Genomic DNA, 16,958 nt, shown 5'->3' on the forward strand with positions numbered 1-16,958 from the left:
TACAGCTACCACCTTATTTGGCCATCCCATCGCCCATCAAACTGCAGTTTAATGTGTCGTGACTAAGTTGTAGTCCAGTAGACCTTTAAGGAAAATTTAATTTCAGACTGCTTTTCACTTCTGATTTCCTACAAAATAAAAAATAGACCTTTGAAAAGTCGTTCTTTTTGTGAAAACCTTTCAAATGTAAACTTGCAATTGCAAAACAGTATCATCCTATCTTTTAAATTAATAATAATAATAATAATAATAATAATAATAATAATAATAATAATAATAATAATAAATCCCAATTTCTGTTCTTATAGTAAGTAACCCTTGTCTAAAAAAGAACTGCGAGTTTCTGTGTTTACTGAACCCAAATGGCGCAAGCTGCTCATGCCCAGAAGGAAAATTCTTGATTAATGGAACATGTGGCGATACAAGTATTTCAGGTGGGTGTTTCAAGCATTTTCTTATTTTAGGATATCCCAATGGTAATACAAGAATGTTGTGCAACTACACATTTTTAAATCCATAAAGAATGCACAAGAAAGAGAAAATGGCACAATCCATGAAACAGGTTGTACATGTAGAGGAAATGCAGGCTTACTCATCCTATACTGTATGTTCCATTGCTAGCTGATTAAAATATACTGAATATATTATTGTGCTCTTTAGCTAACTGCATAATAATGACAACAGTGCTGGATGAGTAAAACATTCTCTTTAGTTGTATACAAAAGTGTAGAGAGTGTGTGCTATCACAATTTCACATTGTTACCATACCTTAGGTAAGGTAGTTCAAGATTAATGCAAATCGGGGTGCAGTATGTGAAATCAGATGATAGTCGTTTTGGATCAGTTTAACATGAACAGGAAATTAATCTACAGTTTCATATTTTCTTACCAATGTAATATCCTGTTACCAGTCTTCTCATTCAATCTCTAGTTGTTTCTCCTTAGATTATTATTTACAGTTCATGTAGTTAGACTTTATTTTTGTCTATACAGCCTTTTGCAGCGAGGTATGAATTTCACTTGCATTTGTGTTATTTGGTCCTATAGGTGATCTTTGCAGACCAGCTTGTGAGAATGGCGGGAGGTGTATTATCAATGAGAAAGGTGAAATGAGATGTTACTGTTGGCCTAATTTCTCTGGAGAGAATTGTGAAATTAACCACTGCAAAGACTACTGTCAAAATGGTGTGACATGCACAGGCTCCCCTTCAGGTAAATGCTTTACACTTAGTACATCACAGATGGAGAGACAAAAATATAAAGATGGTTTTGATAAAAAAAAAAAAAAAAATACATGGGTAGGGCACTGAGGCTCTTGTTAATTTTATAATAACTGATGTTGGATGACATGGAAACTCACTTCAACTGTAAGTCTGTTACAAATTGATAGCTTTTCGGTTTGACAGAGAAATGCAAAATGACCTTTATACAATCTATATATTATACATGTGCTCAATGTGTGGCAGGAAATTATTACGCCTGTATCTTGTGATAAAGAAAGACTGCTTATAGTGTCTGGTTTTGCTTAACTCCAGTAATAGTTTTGTGTGGGTATGATGTATATTTTAATTGTGTATTACATTATGCATTGCCTTGCAGCATGAGACTGTTTGAAGTATGGCTTCTGTCACTTTAATTTGTCAAATAACAGATGCTGCACAAAGCATATCATTCTCACACGTAAAAGCAATTATACATAATATCACCAAGTCCCTCGATACTAAGAGAACATATTGATTCAGAAGTGCAGAGGCCCATATCTGATGGCTACATTTAGATCTATCCACTTTCCTGTGAATAATTACATTTTTCTGACCAATGATCTTGTTTGATTCCGAACATATTCAATGATATTTTTTTTTTTCTCCAAAAGCCGTTGGTTAGTTTAGTGAAATTACACCATCATAATAAACGGTCAACAGCAACAAATTGTTCCAGATAGCTGCCGTCTAAGGGTCAAGCCAAGCTCAAACTCCTGTCATTAACTGCAAAACCCAGCTTCAGAAAACAATGTTTAAAAATTGAAAACAACCTAAGTTGTAAAGTACATATTGCATTCCAGCGGGGTGCATATTTTAAAATAAATAATGTTTATGCTGAGAGTGGCTTGCACTTCTGCTGCTCTTGCTCAAGGACAGGTTTACCCTGTTGAATTGTTTTTTTCTTACCTGTGCTATTTTGATTTAATCCTGAAAAGTTATTTCAAACATTTTTGAATTACATTTTGTTAAATGCATACTCTAATTATGAGGATGAAACTACAACAAAAAGTTAATAATAATAATAATAATAATAATAATAATAATAATAATAATAATAATAATAATAATAATAATAATAATAATAACAACACCTTATTTCATAGGTCTTAAGGTAGCTTTAGATTATAGAAATCACATTGTATATAAAACACATAGTGGGTGAGGAATTATATACTGTAAACCCAACTATTACTTGTGATTAAGGTCTTCCCATATACCAGTGACACAAGTCTCACAGTATTCATAAGGTTCTGCAATGCAACCAGCTAGAGTTGAACACTCCCTTGGATCACCACAGTCACGTGACTGTAGAGATTAGGAATTTCTGAATTATTGAATAACTATTGTGTACTGTAATTAAAACAAAGCTAAACCGTCAACATTTTTTCAAGGCAGTAAAAAGTACTGGGACAGTTTGGTACAACCTTGGAAGATTGTGCACCTATCCTTTTCCTACTGGCTGTTATTAAGAACCTAATTCTGAACAATTTGCAAAACATGTATGCATCTATGTAAAAGTTGAACAGTCCAATGTGTTATTATAATAGCTATACTGTCAGAAGTGTCATTTAGCTCTTGCCGTTTATTTGTTTAAAGTCTGTGCCTGTTGTGTTGTTAGGAATTATTGTCACAGTATGTTTGCATTGACGGAAATAGCCACATGAATACAGTATTTACTGTATGATGTATTGTACTAATACTTGGCTTGTTTGCAGACCTAATTGACTGTAAAATAAATTCTAAATTACCAAGATGAGGTATCTTTGAGAATGTTCAAGTGTGTAGTGTTCTCTATAAACGCAATATTAAAACTCATTGCTATCCACAAATTATCCTGTCTTTCTATAATCAATATGCCTTTTCACTTTTACAAGGAAAAATATTAAAAAATAAATTGCTTCTGTCTTTCGGTAATAGCAGCTATATACATTTGCCTTGCAGCTGAGAACATTAGATACAGTTATCTGTTATTGTCCCTGCTGCTGGGCAAGTAGTGCCTTTTATCTGCCTAGCTTCCTGGCTGAGTGCGTTTTCATAAAAGAGTAAGCTTGGCTCATTGACCACATTTCCTGAGGCTTGAAATGAAAGGGTAGTGTCTGTTGGGTCTCACTTCTATTGCAAGCAGATTCAGACAGTTTCCCACCTAGCCTAACTTATTGTTTTGGTCAGTGCATTGTTCTAAAGTGATGGTGTATAATAAATGAAAAGCATATAGGTAGAGTATACTGGCCATTATACAGTATAAGACTTCATTGTCATTATATGCAGCATTTCATTGCAGTTTTATTTTGTAGTGTTTACGAGTAAAGGGATATTATGTTTAAGAGATCATTCTTATTGGTAATTGGATAGAAAAATAAAAAAAGAAATAAAAGAAATTATGGAAACATTTGATTTGTGTCAGTTGATAAAAGGGCCTACTAGGATTACAAATTCTACAAAAACTCAAATTGATCTAATATTTATCAGTAAGCCTGAGCGAATTACAAAATCATATAGTCATATAATCTGGCTCTCAGATCATAATATAACTTTGATTGGAAGAAAATTAACAAAAGGGAGATTGAATAATCTAGTACAGAAGCAGCAACAAACTAGAATACCAAAAAAGGATTTGATTAGTTTTGAGACTGCACTTAAACAAACAGATTGGAGCGAATCTACGGCATGTGATATTTTGGAAATTTGTTGTGATAATTTCACGACAGAAATACAGTCTCAAATTGAAAAATACTCCAAAAGGTTTAAAACCAAATTTAGCAATAAAAATGATCTACCATGGTTTAATGATTATTTATGGAAATTGCTGAAAAAAAGGGATCCAGCTCTGAAGATACTGTTTAAAAAGGGACCTTCCCTGGACGAATATATATATATATATATATGAACTATATATATATATATATATATATATATATATATATATATATATATATATATATATATATATATATATATATATATATATATATATATATATATATATATAGTACCAGTTAAAAGTTTGAGTACACCTGTTTGAAACCAGGTTTTTCATGATTATCTATGCTTTTAACTGTATAAACGTGTTTATAAACTCTTAATGTTTCATTATATGATACGTGTACTTATATAAGCTGATAATCATAAGTGTATTGCATTCAAACATTTAATTTTAAAATGAAAATGTAAATCTTGTCAATTTCAATGAAATGGTCACCCAAAGCAAGGGGATTTCAGTCTGAAGCCCAAGTCAGTTAGAAGTCTGTAATATGTATAACAAGGTGTTAGAACACTGGCCTAAGTATAAAAGTTTCTTTGTTAGATGTTCTCTGAGTTAACTAGCATGTTACTTAATTAACCTTTTGTCACCAATTATTGTTAACAGATGAGGGTCCATGATTGCTATAAATTTAGGTAGCATGGGCACAAGTTTGTCATTCCTGAAAGTAAGGGAGCAGAAAATGGAAAATACGCTCAGTTAAGCAAAGAAATTGCTTTAAGAAATGAAGATCAATCTTTAAGACAAATAGCAAGAACTTTGCATGTGTCTTTAACTGCTGTGGCCAAGACCATCAAACGATTTGAAGAAACTGGCACTCATGAGGACCAAACAAGGTCAGGCAGGCCAAGGGTGACCTCAGAATCAGAGAACAAGTTAATTCGAGTCACAAGTCTGCGAAACCGGCAAATTCAAGCTCAGCAAATTCAAGCCCCTGAAATTCAAGCTCAGCTAAATGCTACTAGAAGTACAGATGTTTCAACATCAACTGTTCAGTGGAGATTGCATGAAGCTGGCCTAACTGGAAGAATTGCTGCAAAGAAACCATTGTTAAGAGTGCAGAATAAGAGGAAGAGACTTGCCTGGGCCAAAAAACACAGAAACTGGACGTTTGAGTCTTATGGACCGATGATAAACATTTGAAATATTTGGGTCCAACCGCCGAGTATTCGTAAGACGCAGAGAGGGTGAGTGCATGAGTTCTGCATGTGTGGTTCCCAATGTCAAACATAGAGGAGGCAGTGTCATGTTCTGGGGTTGCTTTGCTGGTGACAGAGTTGGTGATCTTTACCAAGTCTAACGCAAGCTCATGGCTATCATAGCATACTTCAGAGGCATGCCATTCCATCAGGATTATGGCTAGTTGGGCAGTCCTTCATTCTTCAGCAAGATAATGACCCAAAACACACCTCAAAGTTGTGCAAGAACTATCTGGCGAAGAAGGAAAGTGATGGACAACTCAATCTAAAGACCTGGCCTGCCTAGTCTCCAGACCTCAATCCCAGAGAACTTGTATGGGATGAAATGGATAGAAGAGTCAAAGCAAAGCTACCCACAAGTGCCCCACATCTCTGGGAATTGCTGCAGAAGAGCTGGGAAGAAATGTCGGGTGATTTCCTGCTGAAACTTGATAATCAAATGCCTCGTGTTTGTGAGGCTGTTATTAAGGCAAAGGGTGGCTATTTTGAGGAATCCAAGATTTAGAGACAATTTTCAATTTTCTTGAACATTGCTTTGATACTCCTTATGTTTTGTTTTGTATATTGTAACATGTATTTTCATTTTCAAGTATTTACAGAAATGTATACAACGTAAAACATTGTCAATTATGAAAAAAACCTAGTTTCCAGCAAGTGTACTCAAACTTTTGACTATGGTATATATATATATATATATATATATATATATATATATATATATATATTATATATTTATTTTAATAAGTGAATTAAGAAAAGCCAAAGCTAACTATTTTATTAATGTTATAAATGGGGCAAAAGGGATTGATTGACTAACCAGAAAGAGAATAATTAAATGAGAAGCAGAGCATGAACTGAAGAGGGCACATTGATAAATGATAGTGAGATTATTACTGCAGCTTTTAATTATTTTTTAAAATTTTTTTTATAGATTCAGTGCAGGAAGTGGCACAGAAATTTGGCACTAGATATTTGGATACCTTACTAGTTAACGATGAACACCCTATTTTTAATATTGCTGAAATCAGAGACAAAAGTTTATACAATTGTAGGCTATTTACAAAATTCAAGAGCAAAATATGTGTTTGATGTGGATACTGATTTTATAAAAAAAATAAATTAAAAAAAATTGCGATATATTAACTAGTCCTATAAATCATTAAATTAATTTATCTATAAAATATGGGAATAATAATAATAATAATAATAATAATAATAATAATAATAATAATAATAATAATATAATTATAATATTATTAAATCGTTTTGCGTATATTTCTTTTTCAGTTAAAAAAAAAAGAACTGAACTTGATGGAAAACAAATCTTGCAATAGCTACCATCAAATGTATGACTTTTTTAATTTTTTTTTTTTTTTTAGGGAAACCAACCTGCCGATGTACACTTGGATTCACCGGTCCAAACTGTGGAAGAAGAATGTGTGATAATTTCTGTCTGAACGGTGGCACGTGTGATATAAGTCAAGGGAATCAGGCTCTGTGTCGCTGCCCTACAGACTATACTGGGGACCGATGCCAGTACCGTAAGTGCTGAATTACATAATACCCTTCTCTTAAAACAAATGAAATGTCAAGAATGCAATTCTTTATTTTTGATTTATTTATTGTTAACATAAAATGAACACTGTAGCTTTTCCCAGCACAGCGTAGTTCCAACGTACAAATGTACAGTTACAGCGTAAGTAATTTTTCTGTGTTCACAATTCAGCTTTTTCATCAACATGATCAACCAATGTCTGTGTCTGGAGCTATACCAATCATAATACGTGGTTGTATATTTTATTAGAATTAATCTTTTCATGTGCTGAGTCATTTCCTGTAGCAAGAAGTATTTGATAGATATGATCAATTCCACCTATGACAAGACTAACATGAAAATCATATTTAATGTGCTGTAATACAATAAAAACAATTACATTTAATAATACAAGTGCAAATCTTACACATGAAATATTCCAAAAAGGGGGCTCTACTGAGCTTTAAACCTAGTAGATTGTGCTGTTCTTTACTGTCTGGAACTTTGATGGGTTGTAGGTTTTTCTTTTTAATTGAGATTAGCTTAAACATGTAGGATAGATGACACACTACGGTTTGCAGATTCCACAGATACACAAATATCCATAGAATTCAGAAATCCCCCTTTTTTTATTGCACCATGCATTATTCATAAGCAGATGGACACACATAAACATCCAACACAATTACATGTTGCTTGCTTACAGCCAAAACTAATTGGGGGAGGGGGGGGGGGGGGGGGGGGAGTGACAAAGATTTAAGCATATCAATTTACATTTAGGACCGTTTTTTAAAAATAATTGATGCTTATAAAGTATAGGATTAAAGCTCTATCTTTTAGATATTTCAATACAATGGGGTCTATTTTAATGATGTGAACCATCACAGATCTAAATGCATGTACTGCTGTCCACAAAGTGGTTCTCAGTAAACAACTGAGACTCTGTAAAGTGGTTTTATGCAATCTAGAAAGACATTTAGGGATGTAAACTATGTAAATATGAACATCTGGGTGATTTGTTGAAAAATCTTCATCTTAACCCTCAATCCAAAAGGGTTATAGGTTATGACACTCAGGGAATATTAATTTATTGTGTAATTATATCCATGTACTGTGAATAATTGAATATAATTACCTTATATATAGGAAATTACAAATGCAAATGGATCCTTCAGTGGATTAAACAGTTATGCTCCTCTAAAGCAGTTTATTTTCCCTCTGACAGATGTCTGTCATCACTACTGCATGAACTCAGAGGCCTGTACAATTTCTAATGATGGGCTTGTTGAGTGTGTGTGTCCTCCACGCTATGAGGGATTGTTATGCGAGCTGGACAAGTGTGTGAGATGCCTAGGAGGACTGTGCATTATTGACCACAACACTGGTGATGTGGCTTGCAAGTAAGTACTTGTGGCGGAGTGTCCCTCCCCCCCCCCTACATGTGTATTTATATATATATAAGAGTGTACAAAACATTAGGAACACCTGCTCTTTCCATGAAATAGACTGATGAGGTGAATCCAGGTGAACGCTATGATCCCTTATTGATGTAACTTGTTAAATCCACTTCAATCAGAGTAGACGAAGGGGAGACAGGTTAAAGAAGGATTTTTAAGCCTTGACACAATTGAGACATGGATTGTGTATGTGTGCCATTCAGAGGGTAAATGGGCAAGACAAAATATTTAAGTGCCTTTGAACAGGGTATGGTAGTAAGTGCCAGGCGTGCCGGTTTGAGTGTGTCAAGAACTGCAACGCTACTGGGTTTTTCATGTTCAGTTTCCCGTGTGTATCAAGGATGGTCCACCACCCTATAGACATCCAGCCAACGGCAGACCAGTGGTCGAAAACGGTTCATTGATGAATGAGGTCAAAGGAGGCTGACACGAATTGTGCAGAGCAACAGACGGGCTACAGTTAGTCAACTGACAGTCCAGTACAACATTGGTGCTGAAAGACCCATAAAAGAATGCACAACTCGTTGTACCTTGACACGAATGGGGTATGGCAGCTGACGACCTTCGAAGATGACCTGACGAAGAGTTCCACTTCTTTCAGCAAAACAAAAGAAACAGTGGTAGCAATGGGCTAAGGAATGAAAACATTGGACACTGGAGGATTGGAAAAACATTGCCTGGTCTGATGAATCCCAGTTCCTGCTATTTCATGCTGATGGGAGGACTATGGAATGGAGAAAACCACATGAGTACATGCATCCATAATGCCGCGTCTCAACATTGCAGGCTGGTGGTGATGGTGTGATGGTGTGGGGTGTTTATGGCACACAATGGGCCCCTTGTAAAAGTGGAGCAATGCTTGAATGCCACAGGATATCTGAACGTCACTGCCAATCAGGTGCATCCCTTCATGGATGCACCTGATTGGCCAACTGATTGGCCATCTGTTAATGGATTTTTTCAGCAGGATAATACCCCATGCCACAAGGCTAGGATTGTCCAGGAATGGTTCCACAAACATGACAGTGAATTCAGCTTACTGCCCAGTCACCAGATCTCAATCCAATTAAGCATCTGTGGTATGTGATGGAACAAGCTAGAGAGATCCCCTTCCGACTTTTAGCCACTTGACACACAACAGTGGGAAGCATTGGAGTTTCAGCATGGGCTAAAGCATCCCTGTGGAACGCGAATTTTCGACACCTTGTAGGGGCCTTACAATATGACCCGGACATTATAATATATATATATATATATATATATATATATATATATTAGATATAATATATATATATATCTATATATATATATATATAATATATAATTATTTTACACCGGTTCCCTATTTATGTATTAATATATCAAAATGTGGCCAAGGGATAATATCATAACTTATAAGTAGTCAGTGCCTCGGTCACAACTATAAAAATATCTGCAGTTTGGCTGCTTGTGTTTTGAGTGTGTTTGGAGTGGAGAACAGAAACGTTTCTGTCTAAAGAAACTGAAAACACAATTGTTTTCCTACAAACCCTACCTGTCTACTCACCTTCCTGAAGGGTACTCGTTTTCATTCGTTTTGTGTTCTGTTATAGTGTTTATTTACTTTGGCCAATTTGCCCTTTTCTTTGAGTATTTTGGTCTGTGTCTGTTCAACTGTTTATTTTGTTTGTTTGTTTAATAAAGAGCTGAGCACCATAGCGTCTCAGTTGCACTCGCCAGTACTTGTGTTGTGGTTTCTGTTCCCTGGTCTAATGTCTAATTTTAGCAAAGTGACTTGCTTATATGAAATAAATCTGCTTTTCTTTTGTACTTCTGTTTTAAAGTTTTTTTTTTTTTTTTTTTTTTTTTGTGATATATTTTAAATGAATGACGAAATCAAATATGGTAAAATAATAAAATATAACAAAAGCTATATTGGTCATGCAAAAACAGGACCATAATTATACACAATATGTTATCCCCCTTTTTCCTAGAAATATATATTAACTAATAAGATGTAGTTTGGGTCATACCATATAAACTGCTAGTTATACCTTGTTTTTTCAGATTTGCATTTGTATGCCATGCACAGCCATCTGCACCATTAATGAACACTTGTTGATTTTCTCTAACAGCTGTACTAATGGAAGAATTGCATCTAGCTGCCAGTTATGTGATGGGTACTGTTATAACAGTGGCACCTGTCAACTAGATTCAGAGACTAACATGCCTTTTTGCCAGTAAGTAATAATTTAGCAGACAGTATTTAGACATTTCTGAACATGCTGTTATGTTATTAACAATTACATATGTATGAAATTGTAAAATATTTGTTTACTTACAATATTTAATTCAGTAAAGCAAAACAAAAAAGCACTAGCAGGCATTGTAGATGACATTTGGGGGAGGGGGGGAGGATTTACTTTTTGGTATTCCTTTTCATAATACCATTGATTTAGGACACAATTGCAAGATATTGAATACATACCAAGGGCATAATTTATTTTCATGTCAGAAGCAACAGAGTACATATATAACCCCAAATTATATCTGCCGTATGACTACTGCCAGTGCTGACTCTTAGATGTAATTATATATAAACTGCTAATGCTGTTTGAAAAAAAAAAAACTTAGTTGGCAATTAACAAGGAAGAAGTGTATATGATACAATTCAATTTTAACGATAACATATTTATATACTGGTACATCTTTACCAATCGCTGTAATTAATAATATTATTGTTGTAGGTTCAGACATACAATTTGTGAATTTCTGTTTTACTCAATCCACGCTGAATCAAACAGCTGACTGTCCTTATGGTGCATTTTCTCCCGTGCATTAGTTTTCCTGCCCTCCAGAAAGAGTACTCATTTAATACTTGCTTTAATGCAACTTTTAAGCTAATTGAACTCCTCTGGGATTTAGAGGTTAACTGCTATATTATACTTTTTTTTGTTTGTTTGTTTAATTATTTTGAAACGTCTTTTTGGCTGTTGAAAGATTGTGGGGGAAAAATGGCTCGCTATCTTTATAGTACTCTTGTTTACTCTGTACATTCAGCAGTTACTGCAGTTGAGAGAAGTGTTTTGATATTGTGTGTGTAAGAAAAAGTACAATTCTGACTCTAGTTACATTTTACTGCAATTCTGCAGCTGTACAGCTGAGTTCAAAAACCAGCGTTGTGATGAGAAAGTGAACCCTTGTGATTACTACTGTCAGAATGAGGGGATTTGCACATTAACTGCGTTTAACGAACCCAGATGCAAGTAGGTTACAGCCTTAAACTAAGCACAATTCACTGTTTTCATCCAAAAACACTGTCAGCATTATTTCACTTTAACTGTTATGCTGTGGTCGCCTCATTTATCCACACATATGTAGCTGAAATGCATTTGCATCTCATTGCACAGTTGGAACAAGAATAGTGGGTTTGCAATCTACAATGATTGTAGATTCATACCTTTCTAGTTTGTGTGTCTGTGCAAAATGTGTATGTATTAAATCAATCCAGTCATCACCAGGCTATTTTGGTCATGATGATGCTACGCTACACAGTAGTGAAACAGGAGTCATATAACTGTAAAATAAACAAACCTGCAAGCCTACAATGCACTCAACACATTCTAAATTGTCTGCATTAAGAAGTTTTTTACAATAAGGCGCTCTTAGCACACAAAGAAGTGTTAAACATATTTGCTTGTATTTTTTGCCAAAAAGATTATGTGCCTAAAAATAAGTGGCTGCATTCTTTTTTTTTCCCTGTTTATTGGAAATTCATGCTTATGCTTGCATGGATATATATGACAGCAGAACACTTAATTTTTCTGATAATAATCTGGACCTTCAGGATCTTCAAGGGCATGAATAAATGCTGTTTTGTACATTTCAAATCCTCAACTGTAGATGCCAATTTCCATCATACTTACATGCAGTAAACCGAGCATGCAATAAACAGTAAAGTTGCACTCAGAAAACCACTCGGGCTGATACCACACTTACACAGTACAAATCCCCCAAATGTAACATATATTATACATATTACTTTTAGGCAGGTGCCTTTCTTGTTGTTTTTACTTTTGTATTTACATACATATACCGCTACTCTTGGTGGATTATCGGCAGATTTAGTAAACTGCTCATCTGGGACATCTACAATAGAAACAATAGAAATAGGTGCAGGACCAAAGAATTTATACTTGTCTAACACTGAATGTATTCAAATGAATGCTGGACAGATGTTAACAATACAATGTGAATGGTAATGTTAAACACACTGCCACATACAGTACCTTGGTGTCAAATTTTCATTTTCAACTGAACCACTACACTTGCTGTCACTTAATGCATGGCCTGTTCTAAACCCACTCCTTTTTTATTTGTTTTCCTTTCTTAAAAGGTTGGCTATCATTAATGCATGCTTCAATTTTCAGCAGGAGTCCTTGCTCTCTTTAGTGTGTTAGACTGTAAAACAGCTGGTGCCATTAATTGTACCTTCTTAATTGGCTCCTTTTTAGGTGCTCAGCCAACTGGTCAGGCACACAATGCGAGAGGCCAGCTCCCAAGAGCAGCCGCTCTGACAATGCCAGCGGGAGTAAGTACTTCAAAATCAGCATGCCCAGTTCTCACTACATATTATAGGGATTCAAATAAAATGTCAGATGCCATCGTCTTTCACACAAATCGAGAACTTAAAGTAGGGAAACAGGTAACATATCTACCCATGCTACTGTAAAAGAAGCTGTTACACATTTTGTTTTGGCTGTTTTATGCACTATTAAATTCTGATCAAATGCAATATGTATTTTATGTATTTTAGTACAGGGGGCCAGAATTAGAGGTCTTTGTGAAAAGAAATGACTGTAAATGATACAAAACTAGTAACAAACATTTAAATTAACCTTAAATTGTGAAAGATCTACTGAAATCTGCTCCTCCATATTTTAAACTAGTACCTTCTTGATTCCAGTGTTATTCTGTATCATAACGTGTTGGACACAACAGAGGGAAAGGAACGAGGAGTAAGAATGCCCTGAAAGTGTCAACACAAAACATATCTGCACGGTTAACTCTTAAAGGTTCTACTTTAAAGTAAAATAAATACAAGTTGCATGCTTGCCCAGTACACAGATACGATTGAACAGGACCAAATGAAAGTACTCCAACAAGTGGTTTGCTGTTATACGATATAAGACTGACCGATATAATCCAGGAATGGCACAAAAGAAAAGGTTAAATGATGCCTAATTTTTATATCCCTCTTTTTTCAGGAAGCATTGCTATCATTGTACCACTTGTCCTTCTAGTTATATTGATAACTACTGTTGTTGTTGGTGTCCTAATTTGCAAAAGGCGGCAGCGGTAAGAATGAATCTTTATACCATCGCTTGGCATATGGTTTATCTTATTCTAATGTATCCGATGACAAAATGATAGCAAGTCATGATAACACAATGATAGCTAGTGGTCCTTTTGAGGCCTATGTGTGCATATCACATGATTAATTAACGTTAATCTATAAAGCTGTGTGTTAGAGACCTCAGCTCATTCATTGAGTATAGTATCACACAGTGATGTTAATACATGATATTAACTATATGATATTAATGCCAGCTTAATTGATTGATTGATTGATTTATCAAGAATCTGATTGCCAATATTTGTTTTATGTTGTTTGTTTAAGAGGGAAAATGGTCCAGAGACAGCCAATGACCAACGGCGGAATTAATGTTGAGATTGGAAACCCTGCTTATAACATGTATGAAGTGGAACATGATAATCATGAAGATGCTGGAGACATTTTGCGTCCAAACTTTACACTAGACCCACATAAGGCAAGTCCTATACAAGTTTTTTTTCACCTTTTTAAAACAAAAACAAAAAAATCTGTATGCCGCTCAACTCACAAACTCTTTCGTAAACCTTTCTAATAGAATTTTTACAGCACAAGTGCATGGCTGAGTTGCTGCTGTCTAAGATTCCTGGTGGGAAAGAATGATAAAATAGTTTCAAACCTAGTGATATTGTACATATCTTTTTTACACAGTCTTTATTTATTTATTCTGAAAGCTGTGTTTCAAAAACAGCAAAAAGATATTTATTCGGTCTAACATGCTCACTATATTGTATTTTGTAGGATCTCAGTCTTCTTAAAGGAATTTGAAGTGAGCCACAGAAGTTAAAACTCAAAGACCTTCAATTAGAAAGCTAAACACAAAGCTGTGCTTCCTTTGTTTAATCTACCAATAGTTTGAAAGAAGTAGTACTGTAGGGAATTTCAAACATAAATATTAAATGGAGAAAATTTAAATCAAAATTGTATCAAAAATCTCACAGTTCATTAAAAATGTGTCTTTTAGGGGTGGTGTGTGAGGCCTACTGAACCTCACAGCTTGCCTGTCCGCACAATCCCTAAGGAGATTATCCTTGGACAGGTGAAGTCGTCGTTACTTTTCTTCACAGAAACATCTACATGTTAGGCCATACCAAAAGATGCCTGCTTATTATTACGTTTTTTTTTTTTTTTTTTTAAATCATCATCAGATGTCGCTCATCACTATCAAAATTCCATTCACAGCCATATTTTCTTTGTCGTACCATTTTCTTTTTTTTTTTGAGCAACTAAAATTTTTACTAAATAAAATGTTCATAAAATATCCATGTTGTGTTCTTATAGTTTATAATTAATAAGATCAAGACAGACAATGAAGGTCTATTCAATTAATCTAAACAGTGGTGGATCTAAATAACATTTACATATTAAATTAGTACTAAATCTGGCATTCTACTTACTTTTAAAGACAAACTTACACTTAAGAGACTCACACAAGCTGTTGGAGACAAGTCCCTTTAATTTAATGATTTAAGCTATGGAGCTATTTAGATTGATCTTCCCCCATTTAGATCAAGTGAATAGTGTTGGGAGGGATGGATGGAGGTGTTCAAGCTGCAGTTGGAAAGAAGAGTGGTGGCTATGAAAAGTAAATACAGCTAAAGATATTGGCATAGTCATCACATGTACTTTTAGAATTTCATTAGGCAGCCTTGCTTAGACAAGACTTTTATTCTTAAGCCATTTGCTAATTATCTCTTTGTGAGCCTTTAATTCATGATCATAATTCCTGGCAGACACTTAACATTAGTGCTGATAGCACTTGGTGAAAAATAAAATGTTCTTACAGTCTGTCCACCTTTCTATCCTTTTCTCCTTTTAGTGTCACCCTCACTACTTTTACCTTCATTGTTTGCTTTTTTTTTTTTTTTTTTTTTGTATTTGAAGAAGCCATCTTACCAAAATTCACAGCTGGTCCCAAACATTTTCACACTTTTGTAAGGCACGTTTCCTTGTATCTTAATCCTAACTATATAATGCCACGATATGCTAACGATATCGTTTTGCCATTTCAGCCTATGAATTACTCCAACCCAATGTACTCCAAACTTTACCTTGATGGACAGAACTGTCGGAAAACATTAGCCCGTGTGGACGAACGCAAAGAGCTCCTCCCAAAGAAACTTGAGGGTACTATTCGAGAAACTGCTGCATAGACGAATCTTATGTTCTTAACTTCTTTTATACAATCTGTATAAATGTAAAAAAATCAACAAAAAAAAATACTAAAAACAAAAAAAAACAATTATAATAATTTTCTATGTCCCTGGTGGGTTCTGATAATCCTTGTCTTCATCAGCATTACCTCCTAGTTTCGTTTTTTGTGCTGATTGAAATATTGACCGACCATTTGTATCGTATTTTTATGAGAAATATTAAACTGCACTATATAATATAAAATGCTGCTGCTGCTGATTTGCAAACACTCTTATACACAGTATATTGATAGGAGGTCAATATTTCACAAGGGTATTACAGACAAATCTTTTGTATTGTATTTCCATTACTTGTTTTAAATGCTGCAGATTGTCTGTTCACAAAATCTGTTAATTTAGTTGCATAAGGTCCGTGCCAGATGTTCAAAAACTAAGATACTACTTTTGAACTTTTACGTCACTGTTTGTTTTCCTTTGTCCTGATATTTTTTGTCAATACAGAGTATGTGATTTACAAGATAAAAATTAATGATGGAAATTCACTTGGAACTGCAACTTTATGATGTATTGGTTATGGTGGTTGGCAATTTGAAGATGTAGCTGGTTTCCTGTTTGTAAATGTTTGTTAAAAGCCAGCAGAAAATGTATAACTTTTAAGAAACACTTTTTTTTTTTTTTTTTTTTTTTTTAATGTCGAGCTGTGTAGAAACGTGTTTTTTTTTTTTTTTTTTTTTTAAATCAAATTAAAATAAGATAGACTTGTGCATCTCTGTAAAAATGATGTATGGGGTTTGATCCTTAAATGCCTAGAAAAATGTAATATTGGTCTATCAAACGTCAACTCACCCTTTTATGTAAAGACTGTTTTTTTTTTTTTTATACCTGCTTTAATTATACACATTTCTTGACTGTTCCTAAAGAGACGGTGTGTTTTTTCTTTTTTTCTTTTTTTTTTTTTTTAATATACTCTGTGACCTTTACAAGGATATGTGAGTTCATGTTTTATAACTAGGCTTGCTACTGTTCAGTTTTTATTTATTTTTTGCTAAATCGAGGATTAATATCAACGTTTATTTTAGAAAGAATTTACCATTTTTTTCAATCTTTATTTTTCCATTCAAGCAGAGAATGCGTGAAATTGACCATTATGCTTTAAAAAAAAAAAAAAACACAGACTTTTTATGCCACTGAGAAATGTCTTATTTAGTGAAACCCCTTTAT

At 34.4% G+C, this 16,958-nt stretch overlaps 1 protein-coding gene across 1 annotated transcript in view; it reads left to right on the plus strand.

Annotated features, from left to right (window-relative positions):
- The window catches only part of lrp1bb (low density lipoprotein receptor-related protein 1Bb), a 348,887-nt gene extending 332,271 nt beyond the window's left edge, over positions 1 to 16,616 (plus strand). The window contains exons 82-92 of the mRNA XM_041264893.1: positions 309 to 434; positions 1,048 to 1,212; positions 6,602 to 6,763; positions 7,982 to 8,156; positions 10,328 to 10,432; positions 11,345 to 11,458; positions 12,707 to 12,783; positions 13,460 to 13,550; positions 13,873 to 14,023; positions 14,549 to 14,623; positions 15,597 to 16,616. Coding sequence (XP_041120827.1) covers positions 309 to 434; positions 1,048 to 1,212; positions 6,602 to 6,763; positions 7,982 to 8,156; positions 10,328 to 10,432; positions 11,345 to 11,458; positions 12,707 to 12,783; positions 13,460 to 13,550; positions 13,873 to 14,023; positions 14,549 to 14,623; positions 15,597 to 15,737 — 1,382 coding nt within the window. The 3' untranslated portion in view covers positions 15,738 to 16,616. The remainder of the gene's footprint in view (positions 1 to 308; positions 435 to 1,047; positions 1,213 to 6,601; positions 6,764 to 7,981; positions 8,157 to 10,327; positions 10,433 to 11,344; positions 11,459 to 12,706; positions 12,784 to 13,459; positions 13,551 to 13,872; positions 14,024 to 14,548; positions 14,624 to 15,596) is intronic.
- Positions 16,617 to 16,958: the final 342 nt, after the last annotated feature.

This window comes from Polyodon spathula, chromosome 11, assembly GCF_017654505.1.
Source record: "Polyodon spathula isolate WHYD16114869_AA chromosome 11, ASM1765450v1, whole genome shotgun sequence".
Classification (NCBI taxonomy): domain Eukaryota; kingdom Metazoa; phylum Chordata; class Actinopteri; order Acipenseriformes; family Polyodontidae; genus Polyodon; species Polyodon spathula.